Source organism: Dendroctonus ponderosae, unplaced genomic scaffold (assembly GCF_020466585.1).
Source record: "Dendroctonus ponderosae isolate FM_Combo_2020 unplaced genomic scaffold, Dpon_F_20191213v2 Dpon_F_20191213_279, whole genome shotgun sequence".
NCBI classification, from domain to species: Eukaryota; Metazoa; Arthropoda; class Insecta; order Coleoptera; family Curculionidae; genus Dendroctonus; species Dendroctonus ponderosae.
In genome coordinates this window covers 1-25,439 of record NW_026018487.1, presented here as the reverse complement: position 1 = coordinate 25,439, position 25,439 = coordinate 1, and the positions used below count along the sequence as shown (strand labels likewise).

The 25,439-nt window shown below is 32.7% G+C and overlaps 4 protein-coding genes and 2 long non-coding RNA genes across 9 annotated transcripts; 5 read left to right on the top strand and 1 right to left on the bottom strand.

The window, feature by feature from the left end:
• Positions 1-1,194: 1,194 nt before the first annotated feature.
• Positions 1,195-4,238, top strand: LOC125503736 (zinc finger Y-chromosomal protein-like). The gene is made up of 3 exons (XM_048664481.1): positions 1,195-1,571; positions 2,002-2,223; positions 2,278-4,238. The coding sequence occupies exons 1-3, from the start codon at positions 1,426-1,428 to the stop codon at positions 2,957-2,959; spliced, it is 1,050 nt and encodes a 349-aa protein (XP_048520438.1). The 5' UTR covers positions 1,195-1,425; the 3' UTR covers positions 2,960-4,238.
• A 701-nt stretch (positions 4,239-4,939) lies between these two features.
• Positions 4,940-10,797, top strand: LOC125503737 (beta-1,3-glucan-binding protein-like). The gene is made up of 7 exons (XM_048664482.1): positions 4,940-5,027; positions 6,761-6,930; positions 7,307-7,452; positions 7,787-7,902; positions 7,962-8,178; positions 10,176-10,306; positions 10,515-10,797. The coding sequence occupies exons 2-7, from the start codon at positions 6,778-6,780 to the stop codon at positions 10,772-10,774; spliced, it is 1,023 nt and encodes a 340-aa protein (XP_048520439.1). The 5' UTR covers positions 4,940-5,027; positions 6,761-6,777; the 3' UTR covers positions 10,775-10,797.
• A 519-nt stretch (positions 10,798-11,316) lies between these two features.
• Positions 11,317-16,010, top strand: LOC125503738 (multiple coagulation factor deficiency protein 2 homolog). Of its 4 annotated transcripts, XM_048664483.1 has the most exons (7): positions 11,317-12,060; positions 12,315-12,428; positions 13,288-13,362; positions 14,497-14,576; positions 14,640-14,788; positions 15,056-15,245; positions 15,468-16,010. In XM_048664483.1, the coding sequence occupies exons 1-6, from the start codon at positions 11,956-11,958 to the stop codon at positions 15,241-15,243; spliced, it is 711 nt and encodes a 236-aa protein (XP_048520440.1). In that variant the 5' UTR covers positions 11,317-11,955; the 3' UTR covers positions 15,244-15,245; positions 15,468-16,010. The 4 variants fall into 4 exon arrangements, with proteins under 4 accessions (XP_048520440.1, XP_048520442.1, XP_048520441.1 ...); XM_048664485.1 differs by lacking the exon at positions 13,288-13,362; XM_048664484.1 differs by lacking the exon at positions 15,056-15,245.
• Positions 16,011-16,995: 985 nt separating this feature from the next.
• Positions 16,996-20,014, top strand: LOC125503735 (alpha-2-macroglobulin receptor-associated protein-like). The gene is made up of 7 exons (XM_048664480.1): positions 16,996-17,339; positions 17,392-17,607; positions 17,667-17,889; positions 17,976-18,058; positions 18,118-18,229; positions 18,608-18,692; positions 19,109-20,014. Exons 1-7 carry the CDS (start codon positions 17,115-17,117, stop codon positions 19,302-19,304), a joined length of 1,140 nt encoding a protein of 379 aa, XP_048520437.1. The 5' UTR covers positions 16,996-17,114; the 3' UTR covers positions 19,305-20,014.
• Positions 18,697-19,082, bottom strand: LOC125503739. The gene is made up of 2 exons (XR_007281032.1): positions 18,894-19,082; positions 18,697-18,823 (listed from the first exon to the last, which is right to left on the bottom strand). It is a non-coding gene; the product is annotated as an uncharacterized LOC125503739 (long non-coding RNA).
• Positions 20,015-23,846: 3,832 nt separating the features above from the next.
• Positions 23,847-24,503, top strand: LOC125503740. The gene is made up of 2 exons (XR_007281033.1): positions 23,847-23,958; positions 24,284-24,503. It is a non-coding gene; the product is annotated as an uncharacterized LOC125503740 (long non-coding RNA).
• Positions 24,504-25,439: the final 936 nt, after the last annotated feature.

The window sequence follows — 25,439 nt, the reverse complement described above, 5'->3', positions numbered from 1 at the left end:
AAATCTACTTCATAGTCTGTAATTTTTGTTTGTACATTTCTGCTGCCAAAAAAAATGGTTATTTATGTAGTTTTCAAAATCACAAAATGACTGCCAGATATGATTAGGAACTTGGCGTGATTGTAGAAAATTCCGAGTTTCTGACACTTTTTTTAGTCCCACTTAATAAGTCCCTTGTCAACCTTTTCATGTGCACATAATTTTAACTTCCTACATCTAACATTTGTTTTGTCATACGCTGATAAAATGTTTTCTCTGTTTTTTCATATTGTTGCAACAGTAGACTTTCCAAGTGCTAATTCCTTACACGTCACTCTGCTTTACTCCACTTTTTATTTTGTTAATAATCTCGTACTTTTCAATTAGTGAAAAAGCTTTGCGTTTTTGTTTTTCCATTCTAAAACGATTTACAAACATAACGCGGCAAAAAACAATAAGTCACTGCCGGTTTCTCGCTCTCACTAATATAAACAACTCCGCACGATTCGTGTTGCTGAGCGTAAAAGTTTGTTATAAACGGAAAGTGAATATACAATTAACCTAAAAAGTGATCGTTATATCTGGAAGTTCGTTATAAACGGGTTCGTTACAACCAGTAAAAAAATACGTTGGTCTTTATGGACGACGTTTCAATTAAAGAAAAAAGTTCGTTTTAACCGAAAGTGCACTATAACCGGGTTCATTATAAGCGGACTTTAGTGTATTTTTAAGAATGTTAGTGTGGCATTTGTAGGTATGGATGGTCTGTGGAGAAAATACACCTGAAAATAATATAGAAAAATTAATTTTGTGACTAAACAGGAAAATATAGTTATAAATTAATGTCAACAAAACAAGTGTCATATTACTAATTAACTCGTAGTTATAATTTTAGCCACCAGGCTGCGTCTGGACATTTGAACTTGCGAATAAGGTTGTGATGACGTGGCCTGTGTCACCAGCGTCGGCGCAATCGGTAGCTTTTCTCTAATTCCTTCATAGGTGGCGTTGATATAGAAAATTAAAACGTTCTAATTAAATCACATTTAGAAATGTTTTTCGGGCTTTAAAGCCCTAATTCTATTAATCTAATTAAAATCAGATATTTTAAGTATTTTTAAGTATTCATCGTTTATAATTATAATGAAAGTAAAGTTCTGTGTTTCATCAATTAAATTTTGTAAATATTTTCTTTCATTCTTGATTTTCTTTGCTTAAACATCGAGCAAAAACAATAAGTAAGTTGCAAAAGTTCGATGTGCTCATGCATTTTGCGCAAGGTAGACACATTCCACGGTAAATTGTAATGCTGATAGTTATGTTTGCTTTATAGTTATTCGTTCGATCATTATTAAGTAAACATATTTTATTAAAACGTATTGATCATCTCAGTCATATCTCCTTCAACATTCATTCATTGTCACTCTTTATATTCTTTTTCAGAATATGGATACAAACATTAATAACGAATCGAGGCAAGCACCGATTTATGAAGAAAATCAATTACTTAACATATTTCACAGCACAATTAAAGAAGAACCATACGAAGACGAAGAATATACAACGGGTGTTGATTCCGTTGACAGATTATTGTAAGTATTCTACTTTGCAGAAGGGGCTCTTAAAATAATATTCATATAAAATGGTCAATTTTTATATAAGCATAGATCAGAAATATTTGTCAGAGATTTATCCTATAGGTAACGTTATCGTTAACCATACAGATAAAAAATGGAAATCGGGAGACGTCGTAGAACGTTATAAACCAATATATAGATAGACAAAATTTAGTACTTCGCGAAGATTGAAAAACTTGCCAAATGCATGCACTTGAGTTAGATGCTGTCTTTATCTTTAGATTCATCACTAAAACATTGTGTCATTGATAACATTTTTGGAAAATAATTGATAGTATTACCTTAGGTAGCATATATATTTTTCTTTCATAAAAATAAAATTTATTTTTTTAAAATGTTATTTGTTCAGTTTGTTTTTGTTTATGTTATTCACATTACATTTTAGTAATAACAACGAAGTGTTCATCAAGAATGAGAGTATTGCAGTGGAAGAATGGCACCACATTAAAGAGGAGTTTGAGGAAATGTGTGAAACTAGTCACAGTGGTGGTAATGTGGGCGAAAACATTGAGAACTCTTTAAGTGGGGCTGATGATTCAACGTCCCTGTCCAGCTTTGATTACAGTCTTATGAAGAAAGAAGTAGATATTGACTTGCATGAAATCAAGTAAGCATAAAATGTATAAAATGAATTTAGAGCTCAAAAATTAATCTGCTTTAGGTCCGAACCCGATTTATCTGAGGATGAAGCAGACGATATATTTTCATGTAATTTTTGTCGTTTTAAAACTTCTAGTGAACTGTCTTTAAGAAAGCATCAACTTTTACATGATCCCAGTAAGCTGTTATGGCACTATTGTTCTAAATGTAGTTACAGAACGAAAGCTATAGCTCATATGAAACGGCACACTGCCACACATCTTCCATCTGGGGAATGCGAATTTTTTATTTGCGCAATATGTGATTCAAAATTTAAACAAAAATGTACACTTAAAAGGCATCTTCATTACGTTCACGGAGATCTGTTCCGAAAGCAGAAGTCACAACTGGATCAAAACGATCAGAAATTTGACTGTAAAGAATGTTCGTATAGCACTTTCAAAAAAGGTTTATTTATGGCTCATTTAGACAAACATAAAAACACTAACGACATTAGTGGTTTGTACATATGTGATATTTGTTCTTTCACCACAAAATATAGACGAAATTTACGAGCCCATTTAGAAACACATAAAGAATGTACGCAACTGAAGGTATATAAATGTAGCATATGTAAATTTCAAACGAGGCTTGGGTATTGTTTGAAGCGACATTTTCTTTCTAAGAAGCATTTGCTAAAAGTGGGACAACTTGACACCTACAGTCCGAGATCTTTAAAAATGAAGCAAGAAAAGAACAGCTAACCAATATTATTCAATATTTTTACTAATATTTTATTATTTTAAGTTTTACTAATTATTTGTTCTAGAATGTCATAGTCGTTTTATAATGCAATTTTATTATTTATATAAGTCATTATTACCTATTTATAAGTTAGTTTAGACATTAATGCTAAACTGACTAATGAAATAGTCTCCACTGTAAAAGACAATATACTCATGGTAGTCACATCCTCATCGTCGTCTTATACTCTTTGTCTAGTCTTTTATTTCTGTTCATAATTTGTTTTTTAATTATCAAAATACAGAGTGTTTTGCGGCTCGACCAACAAACGCAAACTAGGTGTTACAAGGTTCAATCGGTTGCAAAACTATCAAAGCAAGCAATGTCGATGCGCTTTTGCTTCAAAGAAATTCATGGGCATACTGGAATTGTTTTTAATGTTGATTTACCTTGACGGTCTTCTACACCATTACTGTCAGACTGAATAAATGTTTTTTAAATAATTCATATTAACTGCAAATTGGTATTTAGCTGAAGCAGATATATTACTTTGTTATTTGGTGGCAAAAAGATATAAAACATCTCACAATTTTGATTTATTCAAAAGTTTTTAAGAATTACTTTCGAATGAATAGAACTCAGTTTAACGAAGTATATGATGCGATCAAACTATCTACTGAATCAGATGGGTGTACTTATTGCCCAGAATCCGATCGGCATTGAAGGAAAATGATCTGTTTTCTTAAAGTAAATTGTAGATTTGCAAAGTTATTTTATATATACAGGGTGTCCCGAAATTGTTGGTCAACAAAGATAGAGTGTACAGAAGACCTGAAAATAAGGCCTGCGTTTAAATTATTAAGTTTTTTATTTCTTATATCTTTAAAACAAATTCGAATCGACTTGGAATGATCCCTGGAACACCTGCTTTGTTTGACAAGTCACACGACAACCTGTATGTTACATACGATTGCCGGCATTATTTATACATATAAGTACATTTATGTATTGAAAACTACATAGAGATTCAGCAGAAATGGAAATTATTTTTTGACAATTTTGTTTCTTAGGTGTATATTTCAAATATAAAAGATATGTATACTTTTATTGAAGCTTCAAAGAATATTATATAGGAATGTGCAGAACTTAAATGCCATGTGATATAAATAATGGCAATGTTGCTTTATTGGCAACTTAAAGGTGGTTTGTTATCAAATGCATATGTTAATTGGATAAATTTATTGTTTTATATACATTTTATATTCAGGGTTTATTATATGAGATTGACTATTTTTAAAACATTTTTGTTTCTTTTTCCCCAAAACTACTGCGTGACTGTCCCATTTTGTTTACTTTGTGTTTTCTTTTGGCGTCTGGTCAATTGTCAACACATCGGCAATCTAATAAAATACATGCATAGTCAATCGCCAGCGATTCCTCTTGAAGTCGCCGTCATAGATGAACACAGAAGTATTGTTGCCAAGGTTTAGGTAAAGAAAGTCGCCTAATCGCAGACAAAAAGTATCCCAAGTCAGGAGTCAAGGTGGCATCTGAATTCAATGATCCTCGATTTCTGTTTCAAGATTTTTTGGTAACATAATGAATATTAAAACTAAGGAAATACTTGATGGTGCAAAATCATTAACACAAAGAGGGACGTAGGAAAGTGAATACCTACATTTGGAACTAAATGCTGAATCGGATTTTTTGTTAAAAATATACCAATCCGTTTTAAAAGTTGAAGTTGTTCCTCACTTGACGTTCTAGCGCCATCTATAAAAAGTTGATATCAGCTTCGGGTTTTCCCCTAGCAACTACACAACATTTGTATAGAACATCTTCTTGGGGTTGCTAGAATTTACGAGATATTTGACTGGTTCTTTTAAAATGAGCTCCCTGTATAAGTGTAAATTCGAAAATTGCCAAGAAGATGACTTTCAATAATAAATCCAATTTATTTGCGAATAAATGTGCGCAGGAAAAATTGCATAGTGTAATACCGGCATTATTCGAGTCAAGACAGCTGGGCAATCTTTGCAGACCTTCGTTCTTTGTATCATCATTACTACTTAGGCTACGAGGCGAGAAGTAGGTTACATCTTCAAATACTCAAGTGGTTATTTTTGTGAGTCGTTTGCTACATAACGTTCTGTTACAAGTTTTCTAATAATATTGTTTGAGTCTAATTTTTAAATAAGTTAAATAAGTTTAATTTTCATCTCAAAGACCTGAGTAGAAGCTACGATAGAGATATTTTGAAAGAAATTGAACGTAAATCAAATTATTAAACGCAAGATTAAAAATACGTTCTATTTTAACAAAATTAAAACCTTTTCCTAAGATAACCTAAAAAGACCATCAGAAAATCTAGACTCAAAAATCTACACTTGCAGATCTAAGTACACTGCAGCCAACACTAGCAAACGTGTAGTGCTTCTTCAAACGTTTAGGTATATCGTTTTATCACAGCGTTTATGATTTGGACGTGTAATACAGTTTTTCTGAGCGCTTTTATGACAAGGGAAGAAGCAAGAAGTTATATTTTAAATGATTTATGACGTCCTTGTACGTCGTTTATAGGCGTCATTTCAAGGTGGCATCGTTCCGTGATAATCACGTCAGTTAGACGTGATGAAATTGATAATTTCAACACACGATACCACGTCTACAACCCATGTCCCATGTATCCGTTTATACGACGATGATACGAAAGTGTGTCTATTGGTTGGAGATCTGTCAATTCGTCCGTCGTCGTACGAACTGACAGATTTCCAACCAATAGAAACACTTTCGTATCATCGTCCAAACGGATGCTTGGGATAGAGGCTTAATATGGAACACCGCATATTTAATTTATATTTTGAGGTCCTATGTAAAAAAGGTTGTAAAATACGTACGTTCGTACCTATGTAAAATAACGCAAGTGGTTAAATGGCATTTATTATAATACCATTTAAGCAGTTCCGTGTTTTTTAGTTTATAACAGTACCGCATTATTTTTAACCTAATTTGCATTTTATCTTTTGAAAATGTTTCATTGAATTGATTTGAATACTTGAATATCTAAAAGTGTCAGACAATTGGCAATCTAAGATTTATACATGTATTGATAATATGCTATTTATTACTATTTTATACTCTGAAGTTTGAAGAGCCATAGAAATAATGATATTCTCGTCCCAGTTTTAGACTGAAAAAACGATATTCTCGACCCAGTTATACGTTGTAACTGGGATTGAATTCGTTTTTAGTTCAGAAGGTTTGGGTGTTATTGAAATGGACTTTCGTTTATCAATTGACTTCCATATTTTATTACTAATGAATTTTAGACAATATTTTCGGATAAACCGAAGCTCTGCGAAATTTAAGGTAATTATTGAATGATGCGTCTCTAATTTACGCCTCTTTCTACTCACGCAATAATGTGGTTAACTTATTACCAGGCACTTGCCAACTCTTATAATATTTATCTTGTAGTACTTCTATTGTAGAACTCATTATGCTTTGTGAAAAGTAGGCTCAAACCTTTGAGATAGCGCGCAAATTATAATTCCGCCAACTTACTTTAAAATCATACTTGACTCAATTGTGTTACACTATCCGTATATGCAAAAAATGGGCTACTTGTTCATTTATCACTAACAATTATTATCAACACTTGTTGTTTGAACTTATGCGGAATCAATTAAAAGGCGGTTTGCACTGATTGCGGGTGTTATTCCTGGCTGTTCTTGTCTTCATCATCAGTTGCATGCACATATTTGCAGAAATGTGGATTCTTGACTGGCACAGAATATTCAAATATATACTATTAATTTCAGTAAGCATATCGAAGATAATGGCAGACAGTGACTGTAGTGATTTCAGCATTACCGAAGCCGAAGGGATCTATCTGACCAAAACTCAGTTTGCTTCTGGAGAATTAATTTTTGAAGACACATTTCAAACGTTGGATTTAAACGTTTGGCTGCGCGAACCAACTAATCAAGCGGTAAGTTAGAGGAATACTAATATTACTAATTCAATTAAGAAATATATATAATACATATGTTTACATTTTGGCAACTGGCGCTTATTATGAAAATAAGTTATAGTTTGTTGACCGATACGCAAATAATTGACAATTTTGTTCCTTGGGGATTCGGTGTAGTACGCAGTGGTGAGAGAAAAATTAAAACTTTTTTAGATACCACGCTTTCAGCAATTTATTTTTCCATCGTCATGAGAACTATAATAATTATAAAAAACTCTGTGCCATGAAGCACACGGGGCACACAACTTGTCAATTACTTATTATGAAGCAAAGTTTATAAATATTTCTTGTATAATATAATAATGATAAAACCTAAATTCAATAATTGCTGCAGCATGTGAATGAGTTTCAACTATTTACTGATAGTAATGATAATAGTTACGTGCAAGATGGAAATCTTCATATCACACCTACGTTCTGGAACGACACTGCCGAAACTGAGAACATGGTACTGTATATGAAAGGAAAAAAATATTTGAGGTATGTGAGCAATAATTATGGGTTTGAAATTATATAGGGTGTACAATGAATACATTCTGATAGCAGCAAATCAAAGGAGGCTTGAAATGCGACAAACCAGGAAAAATCATATGAAAAATAACGACATTTATTGGGACAATTTTGTTTATGGTCTTAAAACAATTGTTTGAAAAAAAAATCAAATATCTCCTAATTATAATTTGCCAGATATCGATCGTGGCGGTTTCCGACGGGACAATCTGTATATTTATAAACATTTCTAACTAATCACTAGGTCATTATGCATGATTTGATGGTCGAATGCCAATAACGTTATCCAAGAAACTCATTTTAGAGATACTTTTCATCCTATTAGAAGTGCCAGGCTGAGCACGAAAGAATCATTTTCATTCACTTATGGAGTTGTAGAGTTCCGTGCCAAAGTACCATTGGGAGATTGGCTATTTCCAGGTAAATGTAACTATTTTTTTAACATTGTTGATACTAATTAAACGATTTAATTTTTAAAGCGTTGTGGCTTATGCCCAAAGATTCAAAATATGGGTCTTGGCCTCTGTCGGGTGAAATTGATGTGATGGAATCGCGAGGAAATAGGAATTTAACGGACTCAAGTGGAAATATTGTAGGTGTTCAATCAGTCTCCAATACTTTGCATTGGGGCCCCAGCAAAGCACTGGACACATGGCGATTAACATATTTCACTGAGGAAAATCTTTCCTATTATAGGTATGTACTATAGTACATATAATATTTTGTTTAATTTGCTCTCTCAGTTTTATTCAAAAAAGTACAAAAATGGTCTACCTACCATTTTTCGAATCCAACTTTTAAACAATTTACGACAATATTTAGCTATCCGTTAAACTAATTCTAATGAGTCGCGGTTTAGCCGATGGTGCGACAGAATTTAAAAAAAATTGTATAGAGATATAGAGACGATAACAAAAGAAGTTGATTTTTGTATAAGCAGAGCTTGAAAATGTGGAATAAAAAACTCTGAACAATTTTTCCACTGACAGGACGTTATATAAAACGTTATCTCGAAAAACCTGGTCTAACAAGTTGGAATTTTTTTCGCAAGGATAAGGAAACACTTGAACTTAATAGATGAAATTTGTCATAATTGTCCGACTTCCCATTAAAATCGGCCAACTTTTCACATTTTGAGGTTTTTATAAATTTAGGTTGGCCGGTACTATAGAAATTAGATACAGGGTGATTTTAAATACCTAGATATTTTTCTATGAGCCATATTTCAAATATATTAGCGCTATTTGTATTCACCATTTTTGTCAAACTAAAATTAACTGAGATGCCAGTTTGTTAAAATTCGAATTTATGGAGGAATTTTGTGAGAAAAAAAAGTTGTCGCAAAGACACATTTGCAATTTGTGATTTTTGTTTCCTAGCAAAGATACTAAAAATGGTACATGTTTATCAACATTATGAATTGCACGATATGCTGATTATATGCGGAGGCCCCACGTAACAATCAATCTATCTGCATCTGTATAAAGCAGGAGAAAATTGTGACTTACGAGAACATAGTAGAGCTCGTTTTGTTGCATGCTGGTAATGAAAACCTACATGCTATACCTACCTTGTACTACCAATTTTAAAACAGTTTTAGTCAATGTTTATACAGGTCTTCTAAATAATTTCCTTATAGCGAATTTAAACTTTTAACAATCTAGGATTTTGTCACAACTCTGAAACACCCAGTACTACACTTATAGTAAACCAAAAAACGGCCTATCCCGCCTTTAACTGTTGAAAGAGTGTTTGGTTACAGTTTCAACACTCAAATTTGATGTTTTCGCTGCACTTTCACCCCATTTTTCCTCAAACTTTTCGCAGCCCTTCAATCTCTCAAAATGTACCGTGTCCGTACACCGAACAGATTTACTCGAATGCGGCACTTTTATTTATTACTTTTAAAATATTTTATAAACCTAATTGAATCTCAGTAATTTGAAAAACCTTCTTGTGTTTAAAAGCATCTTGTACGATATAAGATATAATTACGAGTCAAGGCGCACTTAAATATTAACTAAAATACAATGCTGGTTCAGGTAATCTTTATTAGGTTTGAATAACGCTGATCCAGAAATAGCTGCTTTAACTTTAACAGCGGACGGCCTAAGTTAATAAGCAATTTTGTCAATTATAATATAAATTTAATTTAGAGTCACTAGTGGCTTTGGAAATTAGTTTACTGTTTGCAGATTAAAAGAGACAATTGTCACTGCGAACTGAAATTATTTATACTTACTAAACAATCTAATGTTAAAACTCATTAGATTGTTTAGTAAGTAACATTTTAAACATGAGTGAAATCGAAATTTTACGATCAGACACTTAGGTGCAAGATTATGTAAAAATTTCATGTTTTCCGTCCCGTTTTTCCTCATACCTCTGAAGCAAGAACGCTCATTTTTGCATCATTCCAGAGATAACTAAATTACTTTTTTAGAAAGGGCAGGAGATAATAGATGTTGGCAGTTTTGTCAAAAAAGTCTTGATTTCAAGAAGTTTTAAATTTGCGTGTTTTTTTTGAGTTGCAAAATCGACTCAAACATTATTCATTCTTTTAAAATATTTATCTACTCATCATTATGAACGAAAGGTTGGTAAATTACATCGAGTTTTCTGTTTTATTTAACTTGTTTTTCCATGAGATTACTATGATATTATTATAATGGACCATTCCAAATATTTTGCAGTTCAGACTTCCACACTTATAAATTGATTTGGGCTCCAGAAAGTCTTAGCTTTTACGTTGATGACAAAGAAACTGGTAGAATATCTCCTCCAGAAGGTGGCTTTTGGGAACTTGGTAATTTCAGTGACGACGGTAAGTTAAGAAGAGGTTTTATTATTTAATAACAGATCTTATAAGAAATATTTATAAATGATTAATCTTGTGTGTCGGAACAATATTAGTTTTTATTTTTGATTGTCCTCAGAAATTCCCGAAATTGCTTATTATAAACTTATTTCCATGAAAAAAAACGTATTGTATCTTTTGTAATAATATTATCTAATTTTATTTGTCCCAATAGATGTATCGAATCCATGGGTGGATGGAACTAACTCAGCTCCTTTCGATGCTCAATTCTATTTGATAATGAATCTGGCAGTGGGAGGGACTTCGTTCTTTTCAGATTCCTTTACAAACGAAGGAGGAAAACCTTGGAGCAACTCGTCGCCTAATGCGACAATAGAATTTTGGGAAGGACGAAACCAATGGATGCCTACATGGAATTTGCCCTCAGATGGCTCGCATTTCCTCATTGACTATGTCCGAGTTTGGGCTTTGTAAATTAATACAGTTTATTCGTTTAACAGCGTCATACTCATTTTAGGGTGAATATGAAATCTGAACCTTGGTAGCATCTTCGTAGAAAACATGATCGATAGCAATTTATTAAATATTGAATTTTATGAAAAAACCGAGTTCTACTACTTTGTCGGCAAGCATTTTGCTGATAGTGAAATTATTAAAGGTCGACAAAATGAAACATGACGACGGCTCCGCATGAAGTTCCTTAGGAATTAGTTCCAAAATTATAGTAGTAAAATAGTTACTAATGCACTGGACTTTGAGATTAAGTATCAAACAGATAGAAAATTGATGAAGTTTAAAAAGCAAATTTCTACTAAATTACTCAGTTCATTTTAGCAAAACTACAACTTATTAAGGCATAAAGTAAGGAACATAAAAAGACTATGTGATGATTCAGATATAACACTGTTTGTTCTTATCTTGTTCATCTGAAGGAACTGAAACCCAATTTTATAAGAAATTTAAAAAATTATAAAACTTAAATAATTACATAATTACAACTATATTTCCTTAGCTGTTTCTAATTCTATTTGTAGAGCATTATCTATCAGTATCTTGTGATAAATAGTATAACAGAACGTATAAGTGCTAACGATTTGTCGTTATATTTCTTTATACCTACAGTACCACTTTACCAAAGATAACTATCGATACGAATACGAATAAACAACGATATTTCATATATCGAGGCAGAGTTCATTTTACGTCGCAGTAACTTCACCTAATGTAAAGTTATGTAATTTTTTGTTAAAAATCAACAATTTTGCAAGCAGTTTTAATAAATCACTAAATGTGAATCGGCCGCATCCTTGTGGTGACGTCCCAGATCCTTGTTCGATCCTTGTGACGTCACAAGGCCCCGGTTTTCGGGGGTCCCGCCTTGAGCCTCAAGAAACGTATATTCAGATTTCACGGTTTAAAGTTAATCCGATTAATGTCACGCACTGAATAGAATGTTTCCGTGTTAATTGTCAAATGTCTTCATCTATGATCGAAAGTATGTCTTCGTCTCTTACAATATTTTTATTTATATTCTTATTTACTGCAGTTTGACCACAGTTTGACATTAAGACGACGTGTCCTAACCACAAACTAGTTTAAATGATTCAACTATTTTGGAGATAATAAGATTACTTTTTTAGTGTTATAATTGCATTATGTTTCAATTTATAGTACTTTTACTCGCAGTAATCGTTTTCTTATATGTAGATAGTCAAAGACCACCTCCAGGAGTCAATCCTCAACATTATCAACAGCAACAAGTAATATTTTTTAACATATGTTAATTTACAAGTGATAATTTGAGTTAAATATATTAAGTTACATTTGATTTTGTTCTTTAGTTCATTGTTCGCAGAACACCTACACAAGTTTTCATATTTGTTATAATCAACTATGACAAAATTGTGTTTTTTCGTTCATAAACCCTACTTTCGTATGGTCAAAACATTAATCACTGAACCATATGAAAACGTAAAATATTTAAGTTATAGAACGAATGCTGTTTTGGTTTTAGTATCAACATCAACCTCAGTATCAAGTACCACAGCAACACCAATATCAACAGCAAAATGTTCCCGTTCAACAACCTCCGGTTCAACAAGCACCCATTCAGCAGCAGTATCAACAGGTTAGTACATGGTTTCAGAGAAACCATATATATCCAGTTATTTATTGAAAACTAATAGTCAATAGTATTTCGTTACATATTAACAATACATTTGTTGACTGTGAGGACTCTCCATGACCGAATCATATCGACTTTTGAAACCAATCCGTTTTCCAAAATTATAGGGATTTTGATTTATAAAGGATTTTCAATGCTAGAGAAGATCACAAGTAATAATCAGCATGGTTTTTACATTTCTTTTGCAAGAAGTGATGTCCTTCATTCTTCGCTTCAGATGTTCCGCATTATATTTTTATTTATATTACTTAGTTTGATTTCTTTATCCAGGATATTCAGAAAGGACCAGTTTGAGAAAATCATAATAGGAAAGTGTAATTGATGGCGAAGTTGACTAAATGGGAAAACAGTTAAACTATTAAAATGCAATTAACACAACTAAGTTGATAATGATCGAAATGATGAATGATATGATTTGAAAAAACTGATAATGCGGTTTTTATGCGTTCTTTTCATGTTTTTATGTGCGTTTTCATAATTGCTATCAGAAACGTCCTTTTCCGCAGCTCCAAATAAATCAAAAACGAAATTAAGATTTTATAAATATGGTACTCTTTGTTTATTAGTCGTATCGAATGGTTATTTTCATTCTGACTCGAACGATGCATACAATTTTAACATTAATCTTATGTCCAAAATAAAAATTGAGCAATCTGTTATCGAAAATTTCTTGGAAGATATTAACAGTTTGAAATCGAATTCGTTCTTTGTTATAAAGTAATATTTTGAAATGGTCTCATTTTTAATTGGAATTTAATTTGGACGTTCGTAATGCATCCTCTAGATTCTCCGCATATTTTAGGTTCCTGTACAACAGTACCAGCAAGCTCCCGTGCAGCAGCAGGTACCTCAACAACAAGTTCCGATGCAACGCCAAGTAATTCGTTTATTTTAATTTCTTTATAGTTGCATGCTGGGTACCTTAAGTAACTTGTTGAAACTACTTTAACATCAAATGCAACGAGGAACGTGGTCTTGACTATGTAGCTCTATACTGCAAGGTGTCCTGTAAGCACATGTTCGAATCGATATTGCGACATTCTTTGGCTCTAGAGAAGACGATCTGAGATAACTTTTGCAAAGAAAAAGGTCTTTGATGGTCGATGTTCTTCAAAAAACTTATCTTTTTCTTTTGCTTGCTGTCTATTTGTGTTTAAGCAAGGCTTATTTTGATGAAGCTTCTGAGCTTATTCGCATTGAGCAAGTCGTAATTTCTGAAGTGTCTTAGAACAAAAACTAGCCGAGCATTTTCCTTGGAAGCTGGAATCAATAAATTTTCTTTCAGTTGGTTTATTTCATTCATAATTTTGGCACAAACAAAATGTCTCTAAAATCTTCGATTTATTTTATGTGCAGGGTTTTCTCATAAGTTCAAACCCCGCTTAGATCATTTATTAAAAAAAAATAATGAAAAGTGGTAAATATAAAAGTTGTTTATCATTACTCAATTTTCAAAATGTGAAATTAAAATGAAAAACGAAAATGTAAAAATTTTACATAATATAACTTTTTTTAAATGGGACATTTATGTGTATTTTTATACACATCGATAGGACTTATTTTCGTCATTTCAGAAATATGTTGTTACGTATTCTGGGTTCGAAAAATTCCAGTAACTCGATTTGTTTGTGAGAACAATTTTATAAACACAACACAACAATTCTAGTAAAAATCCGCACTACTTTCTCTTACTGCTCTAAATTACTGTTAGGCACAAAGTAACTACGATCCTGTTGGTACTTTTATGGATGGAGGATGCCACTCATGTTTACCTTCAACTTTGTGGTATATATTTTCTGGTCTTGAAACAATCTACACAGATCATAATAAATATTTTTCTTTATAGCTAAGTTTTGCTGTAATAGCACGTACGTTGGGTTTTAGATATTAATATAATATTACTAATACTGGTAGCGTATACGAAAGGTGCTTTGCTTTAGTAGGAATATTGGCATGCTCCCATAAGTGTATGAAATTAAGCTGAAGTTCATAACAGTTGATATTTTTATAGCCAGCAGGGCATGGACATGGCCATGATCACGGTCACCAACGACAAGTATTTAATGCAGATAATATCGCACATGAAAAAGAGTGAGCGTCTCATTTAGATCATGTATTTACAATTTACTAAAAGCTATTGTTATATTCGTTTAGACATATTCAAGAGCACATGGAGGTTCCTATAGATACCAGCAAGATGTCAGATCAAGAACTCCAATTCCATTATTTTAAGATGCACGATTCTGATAATAACAATAAGTTGGATGGGTGCGAGCTAATAAAGTCTCTGATTCACTGGCATGGTAAGTTAAACATTTTTTAACCTGTAGGAAAACAGGAAAACACGCATATTTTCATACCTAGGTATGACTGAAACATTGTCTGCTACCAGGGTGGATCCACCTTTCAAGTCAGGGGGGGGACATGTGTAGGAATAGGTTGTCTTTTGTTGTTTATGAAATTAGAAAAATCATCGTTAACAGTCGACATAAACCCAGCACAAGTGCAATGTTTGTGAAATGTCTTGCTTTTACATGTGCATTATTGTTTTCTCATCTTTCTCTCCACAGAGCAGGGCAGTAAGGAAAAGCAGGGTGAAATCGAAGAGAAAATCTTCAAAGACGAAGAACTGGTAAATCTTATTGATCCCATACTCAATGTAGACGACACGAATAGGGATGGCTTTATTGACTATCCTGAGTTTATCAAAGCCCAGCAAAAAGCTGCTGGGCAAAAACAAGATAAACCCCAGCATTAAACGTATGTATTTAAATTTTTACGTCCTTGAAAAACGGTGTTAGGCTGATTTTGTGAATGTAAGCTTGTGGTCTTGGTTCGAAAGTTGACTTCTCCTAGTATGCATATGATTTGGTTTTTTATTTATTAGGATTGAACTTTTTGAGATAGTGTATAATGACATATTTTAAAATAATAATAATAATAAAGTATTATATTCGCTTAATGCAACTTTCGATTTTTCAGTTGATCATGAATCCGGTTCGAAGAAAGAAGAAAACATAAAAATTTGGTCCGATGAGGAACTGCAAACTAATATCGATAGTCTATTACAGATTTACGACCGCAATTATGATGGGGAAATAACTTGGGTTGAGTTTGCTGCCCAAAATCTGCTTTAGTGGCATAAAGACATATTTTTTAATTTTTATAATGAAAACGTCCCTTATAGAATAAAGTTTTTTGCATAAACTCTTATGCGACTGCTAAATATTTTCGTTTGTTTTTGTTTTGTTTTGTATGTTTTCCATTTTATAGTGGGGCACTATTGTTTGTTTTCCACTTAACTTATAAACCATGTGTGTAGTTCGAATACACGATTATTTTTATTTTTGTATCAAGGACTGATTTATAAGTATGTTGAAGTAAAACAATTTCGTCCATAATATGATTAGGTATATTCTCTTATTTAACTGTGGGGTTGTGTAATGATTATGGATTCGTAATTTGTACATATGATTTGTATCAGATGAAATAAAAAGTCATGTGTGTTTCCACGAATTTATGAAATTCTGTTGTATATTATTCCAAATATTATCACGAAATCCATACGTCTATTTTAGTGTATTTTATTTTAAGTTTTAAGGTAGTACGTGTTAGAACGTGCATTCAGAGAAAATCTGTTTTAACTGCATTTTGAGACAAGTTGGGAGTTTCTTGTTTGTTATAATAAAAGTAGGATTTCAGATAGTTCAAATAACGAGCATTTTTCGTTCGAAATGCAAACATATTTTAGAAAGCTTTCACGTATTTGAAATTACAGGAAAAAAATTGGCAAAGATGATTTTCGTGAAATTATGGGTGAAGTTATGGGAGAAACACCGGGAGCAGCGAGTACAAAAAAACATAATGTTTATAAAGTAAAAATTGCTAAATGTAGAAAAAAAGCGATCGAAAGAAAAAAATACAAGAACAGGAATTGAGTTCAAAAAATATAAGCTATGCAATCGTAGAATGTATAGGAAATAGACTAATATTAAAGAAATAAGTTTGGCCTTTGGGAATATATCAACCAAGATATCAGCCAAGAAATCTTTAGTCAAGAAGTCAAATCAAGAAAAAAAGGATACTGAACTGAAAAAAAAATGAAAAATAATCTCAATCCACCCAAGTGCAAGTTTCTATGTCTATTTTAGACGATGTCTCTTTGTTTATTCTAGCAAAGATAATGTACATATAATTTTCGAACCAGGCGAAAGTTTTTAATCAACTTTATTTCTAAGATTGAATGGTTTTATTCAAATTATTTTATTAAATTATTACCATCATCAAACATTCCTGAAGGTAAAGACAAATAAATAATTAAATATATATTGATTTTATAGAAAGAAAAATGAATGGAAAAAGCTGAAAATATTAGTGTAAATACAACCATTGAATATTTAATTTTCTTATTAATAGAGGCTTTTTGCTATTACCTAATACACGGTAAGTAGTTCCCACACGAAAGTGAAGTTGGAAAAACTCGCCGGAGTTTCTGACGTCAGATTGTCAGATCATACTACGATTGTTTGCGATTCACCCTACTTGTAGTTTTGATTTCGGAGGCATTGAGGTTAATTTTCCGAAAACAACATTTGTATATTTAACAATCTCTACTTTTTCTCGCTAACAATGGTGCTGAAAAATGTAGCATCGGTAATATTATTCATCAGTATTATACTCGTTGTAACTGAGTGTCATCAGAAGTATTCGAAAGATGCTAATTTTCCAAGTACTCAAGATTCTTCTCCAAAATTCGATGGTCCTGGGGAAGATTTGCGGCCAATTTCCTTGAAGCATTTGGACAGGCCTTTTAGAATGGCAAAATTAAATTTGTTGTGGTCCAAAGCTGTCCATGTGAGTCCGAGTTCAATAGTCTTCTCGCTTGAAATTCAAACTCTTGTTTCAGCGTCTCTCGGATGCAAAGATTCAATCGCTTTTTGGGGAATTGAAACTGCATGATAAAGAAGAAATAACTTGGAAACATTTACGCGCTGAGGGTAAAGACAAGGATGGTTTAAAAGAAGCTCAGCTGAGGGATAAACTGAAGACTATAATGACAAATTATGGATTTTTAGACCAGATTGATGATGTCAATGATGATCGGAAAGTTTATCCGTTTAAGGTAGAGGTTTGTCGCTTGAAGAAATGTATAAGATTATTTCAATCAACTTATTTAAACAGGCGCTCAATGAGGCATCAGACAAGCACATTAACAGGAGCATTTTTAAAGATAAAAAATTGAACAAACTTTGGGAAAAAGCAACAATTGCAGGTTTTAGTAAAGATGAACTTGACGCACTTCAAGAAGAATTCACTCATCATCAAGATAAAATTGATCAATATTATGCTTTGTTGCATAGAGTTAAGGGTGACCCCAAAGATCAAGTTCAAGAGAGAGAACAAAGTAAATATTACATTTACAACCGTGTATTTCCTTTTAAGAACCCTTTTTTAAATGTATGTTTACTAATGTGAATCATTTTATTGTAGATTCTCTTGACGAATCTTTGGATAAATATAATGCAATAGAAATATTAGAAGAGAAAGAACCCAATAAGGATCATTTAGATCATGTAATTATTGGTTTGCAAACTGCTTGAAGCAAAATCAAAAAACTTTATTTTATTTACAGGTTAATCTTATTAGAGAACACCACAAGCAAATCAAGGAAGGTTTCGATCATCTAGATAAGTTGTCTGGTTCGGGACCCGCTAGCAAAGAATTTGTAGAACCAAAAGTGCAAGGTAAGTAACATTTTTGCAAGTAATTTCATACAGGTTCTAACCATGCACGCGCTACGTTATTTTCGTCTTTTTTTAGTTTAGTCTACAAAATAGATCAATTTTATGATTATGTTGGAAACTAATATTGATAATTTCATCAGTGTCATCTAATAATAATAATCAAACTGTTGTAAACATTGATAGTACAGTGTGTGCTTTTTTCAATGGTTAACTTCATGTTTGAAATGCTCCTTTTACTATATTTTCATTGAATACCGTTTAATATACCTTATATATTTTTCATATTTTTTTATGCCTATATATTTTAATTAAAATTATATTTTTTTATCAGGTTTCAAATTATTTAAAATTCATATTTTAAAATTGCCTATTTTTCAGGATTGTGGAGAATTGCTGTTCAAAGTAATTTTTCAACTGCGGAGCTTCAGTCATTAAAGTCGGAGCTATTCCATTATGAAAACAGGTAATACTGATATGTAGTACATTTAATGTTTGTTTTTCGATAGGAATCACAGAAACCATAAGATGTTTTGTTTGTCGATGAAATCTGCCTGGAACTCAAAATCTTTGTCCCTTTAACTTTCCTTGGTTTGCCTAAATCATAATAATAAAAACAGAAGCACTTTGTTAATCCTGTTTTGTCGTGATCGTCTAAAATACTTACAATAAATTCAGCATAAAATCTAATATATAAACATGAATGAATGTGAGGTTAAAAATCATACGGTCGTCGTATTTACAACTTGGTACGTCGACGAACGAATTGGCAGATCACCCAACCAATAGAAACACTTTCGTCTCATCATATAAACTGATACATGGGACATACGCTTCACGCTCATTTTGTCAAGTAGTTTTTATTTGTTTTGCTTAATTCAGATTACTGAAATTGAGACACATGCAAGTGGAGCACGCCTTAAATGAAGCCAAGTACAACAAAAAGCAAAAGTTTTCTGGAGAAAAGTCTAACGGACAAAAAATGATGGAGGACAATATCAAGAAGCAAGCCAGAAAGGTGGATAAAATACATCTAGATATCGAAACGAAGATTATGCAACGACACATCGAATTGTAAGCTTAGTTTCTTAGCGTGTATGTTAACGAGTCGGCAATCTCATTTGGATATTAGCAGTTATTTACCTGAGGGTTTAGCACGTGAAGCCAAAATATGAGTTTTTCATCAGCAATACATCATCAGCAATTTTCTGAAATCGACACCATAGGCTAATTCTGGAAAGTTGTTAGACTTGATTTATCGAGTTTTGATGTACCTACTTACGAACTAAAAGGCATAACATTGACATCCTGCCGGGTCTTACTTCGAATATTTTGAAGTTGTTATGTACTTTTAGTTGTTATACACTATCTGCTATAGGAAAAACTTTTAGCAAATTAATTTCCAGTTTTTGCATTGAAATTATCGTGATTATTAGCAAATAATTGTCTGATGAAGTACACTCTCTTCTCGTTGCTAAATGACCTCAGTTGTGTTGCCAAAGCTTTCATTGATGTAATTAACCAATACAATAATACTAAAATTTGGATATAAGATCACTTATTTTGATAACTGATTAATTAAGTTATGCTAAAATAAAATAGTGTTTTGATTTAAAAAAATATGTATTAACAACTAAGGAAAGTGTCTAGGCATCTATACGAAGAGCAATGGTAAATATCTAATAATGAATTGTGCAATCAAGTAATACATTAGTTTTCAGAAATCATTGTTTATAAAATATTTAATTTTTAATAATGCCATAAAGTAAATATATTTTAAATGTTTGATTCGGACTTTTATTTTCCTACCGAGATGTTTCCAATCAATTGTATTTACCACAGTTTGGAAGGATCTGAATATTGACAAGCTCAAAACTCTCAAACTTACACATACTTCCAYTCTTTACCCTGTAACTCGGTCAGTTATCAACATTWTTCAGAARTTCAAAAACTCTTAAGAAGCCCAYAGAYTMATTTTTTTCCAAAATTCTAAAAATTTTCGAACATTTTGAAAATKGCAAATGKGCAAATTTTTCACATAAGAGTCRATATTAGACCAAAATGCTACTTCTCATAACATGTTTCGTATCTAGTTTCAGAGAAAATGGAATYTGAAGTTAGAGACTTAAACTGCCACCCACATTGTTTGCACACTTATTTACASAWAACTCCGCAAGTGTTGACAATATTTCAAACGCCCAAAAATCTCAAARAAGTAGCTTTAAAAACTATTCCAGTYTCAAATTGKATAGCGGCAACAGCAAGAGAGTAAAACAAGTTTGAACTCAGTGTGCAATCTTTTTAGAGAAATTAATATTAATTGGAAAAGCTGACATTTWTGAAGACTATATAGYCGTATAGAYSATTTTCCAARCAAAATATGCTCAATATTTTGTCAGAAAAAACTTGTGCATGCATGCCAGTGCATTTAAGGCCGAGTAGCCGAATTTTYGAAAGAGTATTATTTTTTRCCCRCAGAGTTTTTTAAATTGTGGTTTTGGTCTAAGTGTCTTTCTTTGTGTGTACATGGTAAAGTAATATTTAGTTGCAGCTAAATGTCAAAGGAGGATCATTACAAAATTCAATCGAATAATTTTGTTCGCTAAAATGGGCCATTAMAGTGYCTTTCTTTACTTTAAAAAGTTTACTAAGTTTACTTTAAAAACAAACTACTGCGGAGAACCTGACTGATTAATGTTGAAAAGCTGARWGATATTAATTMAAATTTTGGGAACACTTGYTATCCTTCATGTGAAACAAGAACCGTTTAATTTAKAGTGTAATTTGCAGAAGAAAAATTACYTAATTATCTAGTTTGAGCCCCTCTGGATTTCGAAAATAAAAACTTACTTACTTACTACYTCTTTCTTCTAACTATAAATTCCTCTACTAACAATTTCTACCGAAAATRTCCTTTTCAACCACTTCGCAGTTCGAAAGTTTACGATTTTTCCTTGTTTTGGTTGAGATAGTTGAATTCCCAAACTAAACAAATTAACCCAAACATCCACATAAAGTGTCTAAATCAAACCAGTTTTGTTCAAAACATGTATTGAAATGTTGATTTGAAGAACAATTGAATTCAGGGTGTAATTTAAAGAAGAAAACACTTACAAAAGACGCAAATTACCTGCCAAAACAATAAAAAGTATAGTTCAGAACAGAAAATTAATAGTTTGAAATATCAAAAGTGTCTTATGTAGAGAGTCTCATTCGTTACCGTATAATATCTAAGTTTAAATTAATTTTACAGAAATAAAATCTGAAAAATTTCAAAACTCAATGCAGAATCCATAACCGCCTCGTTATATAAAATACAAATCAATAAAATGGGCCTAAAAGCTCTACATCTACATGACAACCAGGGGCAAAGTAATTCCAAACTTACCGAAGCTGCATCGTGCCACCTGGAAGAAAAGAAAAACATTCTTTAGTAGAAACTTAGTCAAAATTTTAATTAGCTTAAATTAACAGAGGAAATAAAGAATGCCATCAGTTGCTTCTCCAAACACTAAGCTCAGGTCAAGCTAAAGGATTTATAGATCAGAAATCACGTTTAACGGCTTTCTGCAAGCGGGCACCCCATCCTCCCTTTTCTACTCATTAATCCTCAAAAAACTGATACTATACATGAATAAACAATAAAGGTCAACTCCGAATTGAAAACTTTCTACTAATCTAACTAACTAACTAATCTTTCATCAGATAACAGATAATCTGGCGTACTCGCCTTTATTTATGAATTCAGGATATCGATAGCTTTTTGTAAAAATTGGGTTTTCATTTTTCAAAAGAATTTTGCGACAAATTTCATTTGTGAAAGTGAACTGTCCATTTTACAATAGAAAATATATTTGTATTTCAAACATAAATTTTGAATATCTTCTTTGTCTTCTTGATTACTGTGGTTGAGACGAATGATTTTTAAATTAGCCTTTAGAAGATTGTTACGAACTTCGTTAAGATTTTGATCGGTTTCCATTTTCTCACAGAAATTTGCATCAAGTGAGTTGATTGGTTCTATCTCAAATTGTTGTAAAAAGTATAATTGTATGGGAGTTTTCTCCAGCGTTGATAAGTGTTATGGCAAAAATTGCCTTTAAGCTTTCGGCATTTCTAATTGATTTCAAATATTTAAGTACTTAATGGACAATTCAAAATCCGTGTCTTACACATTTTGTCGATTTTCCTTATTTCTATGTTATGGTGTTGCTTATCAATTAATTGTATTATGTCTTTATAATTCCCGGAGAGCCTCAGGAGTTTGTCTAAGCCTGGACAGATCTATACATGAAAAGCGAAACTGCCTGAGGTCTCGCAAAAAGCGAGTTTCCTTCTTAACTTCCGGCCTGTTCCCTGTACTCTCGCGCTTCCTTCGTAACATCTAACCCGGTGCAGTCTCCGGCGCCGCCTCCACAGTTCAGTAGTGTTTTGGGCGGATGAGGCGGTGTGCGGTGCCGCATCTTCAGGACCCCGTGCACCACGTACGATGGCCTCTTTGGCCACGGTTTTTTTGTGCGTCGCGACTCTCTTTTACGGACCCTTAGTGGACGCTAATCCGGACGCGAAGAGGCTCTACGATGACCTCCTCAGCAACTATAATAAATTGGTGCGACCCGTGGTGAACACTTCCGACGTGCTCCGCGTGTGTATTAAATTGAAACTCTCCCAGCTGATTGATGTGGTAAGGTTTTTTTGTTCTCAATCAGCCTTTAGATTTGCTAATATTGACCCTAGACAACAACAACAACAACAACAACAGCAAAAACTTTCTTTGATAGAAATATTTTTGCTTCAACTAGAGAGCATTACGACACACATTTCTTTTATTATGGAATTCAAAATATTCCTGAGATGAGTGGAGTTTAATGGAGGAATTAACAGGGTGTTGCTTGCACGGTCAAAAACGTAAACAGTTCTCATTTACAGTCCCTTTAAACCGTTAATAGTTCCTTTCACCTTATGCAACTATAGGTTTGTTTGGATCTCGTCTGGTTCAGTTTAAGGTTGCAGATGCATTGCGATATGTTTTCAATAATCTGATTATGAGCCTGCTGTATATTATGGAGAGTTAATTTTGTATCCATAGATTCAGATATTTCAACTGTCCACATCTCATAGATATATTTCTGCATTATCAGCCTGTTTAAATTTGCAAACCCATTTTGAGGTGCGCCGAATACATTTCTTTTGTATTGGTTATTGATAAAAATATTAGTAGATCGACAGGGTGTTTCAGAAGGAGATGTAGATCTTATCTGCAATTCTATTCTATCCAGTAAATAGCCAATATACGTGTTTTAAACTCAATATTGTCAAACGCTGTCCTCGTTCGAAAAACGACTTTTCGCCCTCGTAACGAACAACATTTTTTATTCGAATGAAAAACATAACACGAATCATAAGTTATAATAAATAAGAATAACCAAAAATAAAAGGCATCAACTTCATATTTTAAATCTCATGTCAATGTCATTTTTGAAATTGTCATGTTTGGCGTTTGTAATTTTTCAAAAGCGTACTTTTGTAAACATACACAAGTGGAACAATGAGTGTTGAAAATTCAAGTGCTGCTTTCACGGTATGGTGTTTGTATAAGTTGCTTATTTTCTATAAAATTTGTGCTATTTACAAAAATCGTGTTTTCTTGTGGCAACATCGGAAAGCGCAGAAAAATAGACCATTAGAGTGACTTTGACACTGAACTCGTAAGAAAGTTATACTTACAAGTCGTAAGTAAACTTTAAATTATGATCAATAGTTGTCGATAAACGTACGTGATTAATTAAAAAAGCATGTCGGTTACTTCGAATATGAAAATCCTTTAAAAAATATAATGACAGTGATACGTTCAATTTGTCACATTTACTTTTGCCCACATGTAAACAAATGAACAGTAAAAAAAGTGCTTCTTTATGATCATCGCTTCTGATCGAAAAATGGCACTTTTAGATTCATTCAAATCAAAAATCAGTTTTTTGCCACTTTAACGGTTACTTTGAGATTATGTAAAAAGTGTTAAATGCAAAGGTTTTTGATTTTAATGTTTTAATTAAGTTACAGATAAAATTGAAAACGGCCGCCACACTTCGACGATTATAAAGTCATTTTTCGAGAAAAAGCTTTGCAAGCGGAGCTTTTGACCAGAGAAGCGATACTCCCGCTTTGTTTTCCGATCGACGTTTCTAATTGCTACAGTCACAATTTAGTAATTAAGAATATACTGTAAACAGCGTAGGCAGAAGGAGCAATTGATCATTAAATCAATTTTTACTTATTGTTTTTTGCTGTGCTACTTAATAAACCCAAACACTAACACAAAAAGTTAAAGTTTTTATTAACCAAAAACGCAAAAGGTTTGGCAGACATTTAAAAAATGTATTGAAATTGAAAATATAAAAATAACACTTTTAATATATCGCATTTGTATGTTTCCACAGTTTTGAAATCTGCTTAGCTAAACAGCTACGTTACTGATACTATTAGATCCAGCGGTAGAATCCAATAATCGCACACCAGGTATTTGCAAAAGAATGCGCTTTTTTGTGGACATTAAATTGCATGTTACCCAGGAATTTTCAATGAAGCATCCCACATTTTATAGGGGCTGGCAGAAACCCAACTCATTCTTTATATGAAAGGGTTTTACGATAATATACCTAGTTTGGGCCAATTCCAATTTGTAGAAAAACAAAAAACTAACATCCTTCTAAAACACAGTAACGGTTTATTTTAGGGAAAAGCTGTGATGATATTTTTGGTGTCAAATAATTAAGATGGTTTAATGCTATCGATCCACACCTAGGCATTGTGTTCGCGATCTATCAAGACCGACTCTCTAAAATATGGGATTGTTGCTATTTGAATTTCTCTTCGGTGAATTTGTTGATATGCCGCAGTTACACGATCTTTCAAATCTTTCCTACTTTCCATTGTACTTTGATACTCATTGGCTACAGAGCTGATTTCATGTGTCATGAGCACTTTTCGATTTTCTGGTGCCACGTGAATTAGGAAGACTGTGATATAGAAGTCTTTTCACGCTGATGAACTTGATTCAACGTCGCAACGTCAAGAGATAATCTTAAAGCGGCGGTTTTGAATTTATTCGAGAGGCATTGAATAAGGAAAAAAGGTCTTCCTGACGGGAACTCAAAAACCCCTTTTGCTTCGACCATTAATCTTGATAATCCCAAATCAAATTCATCCCTGG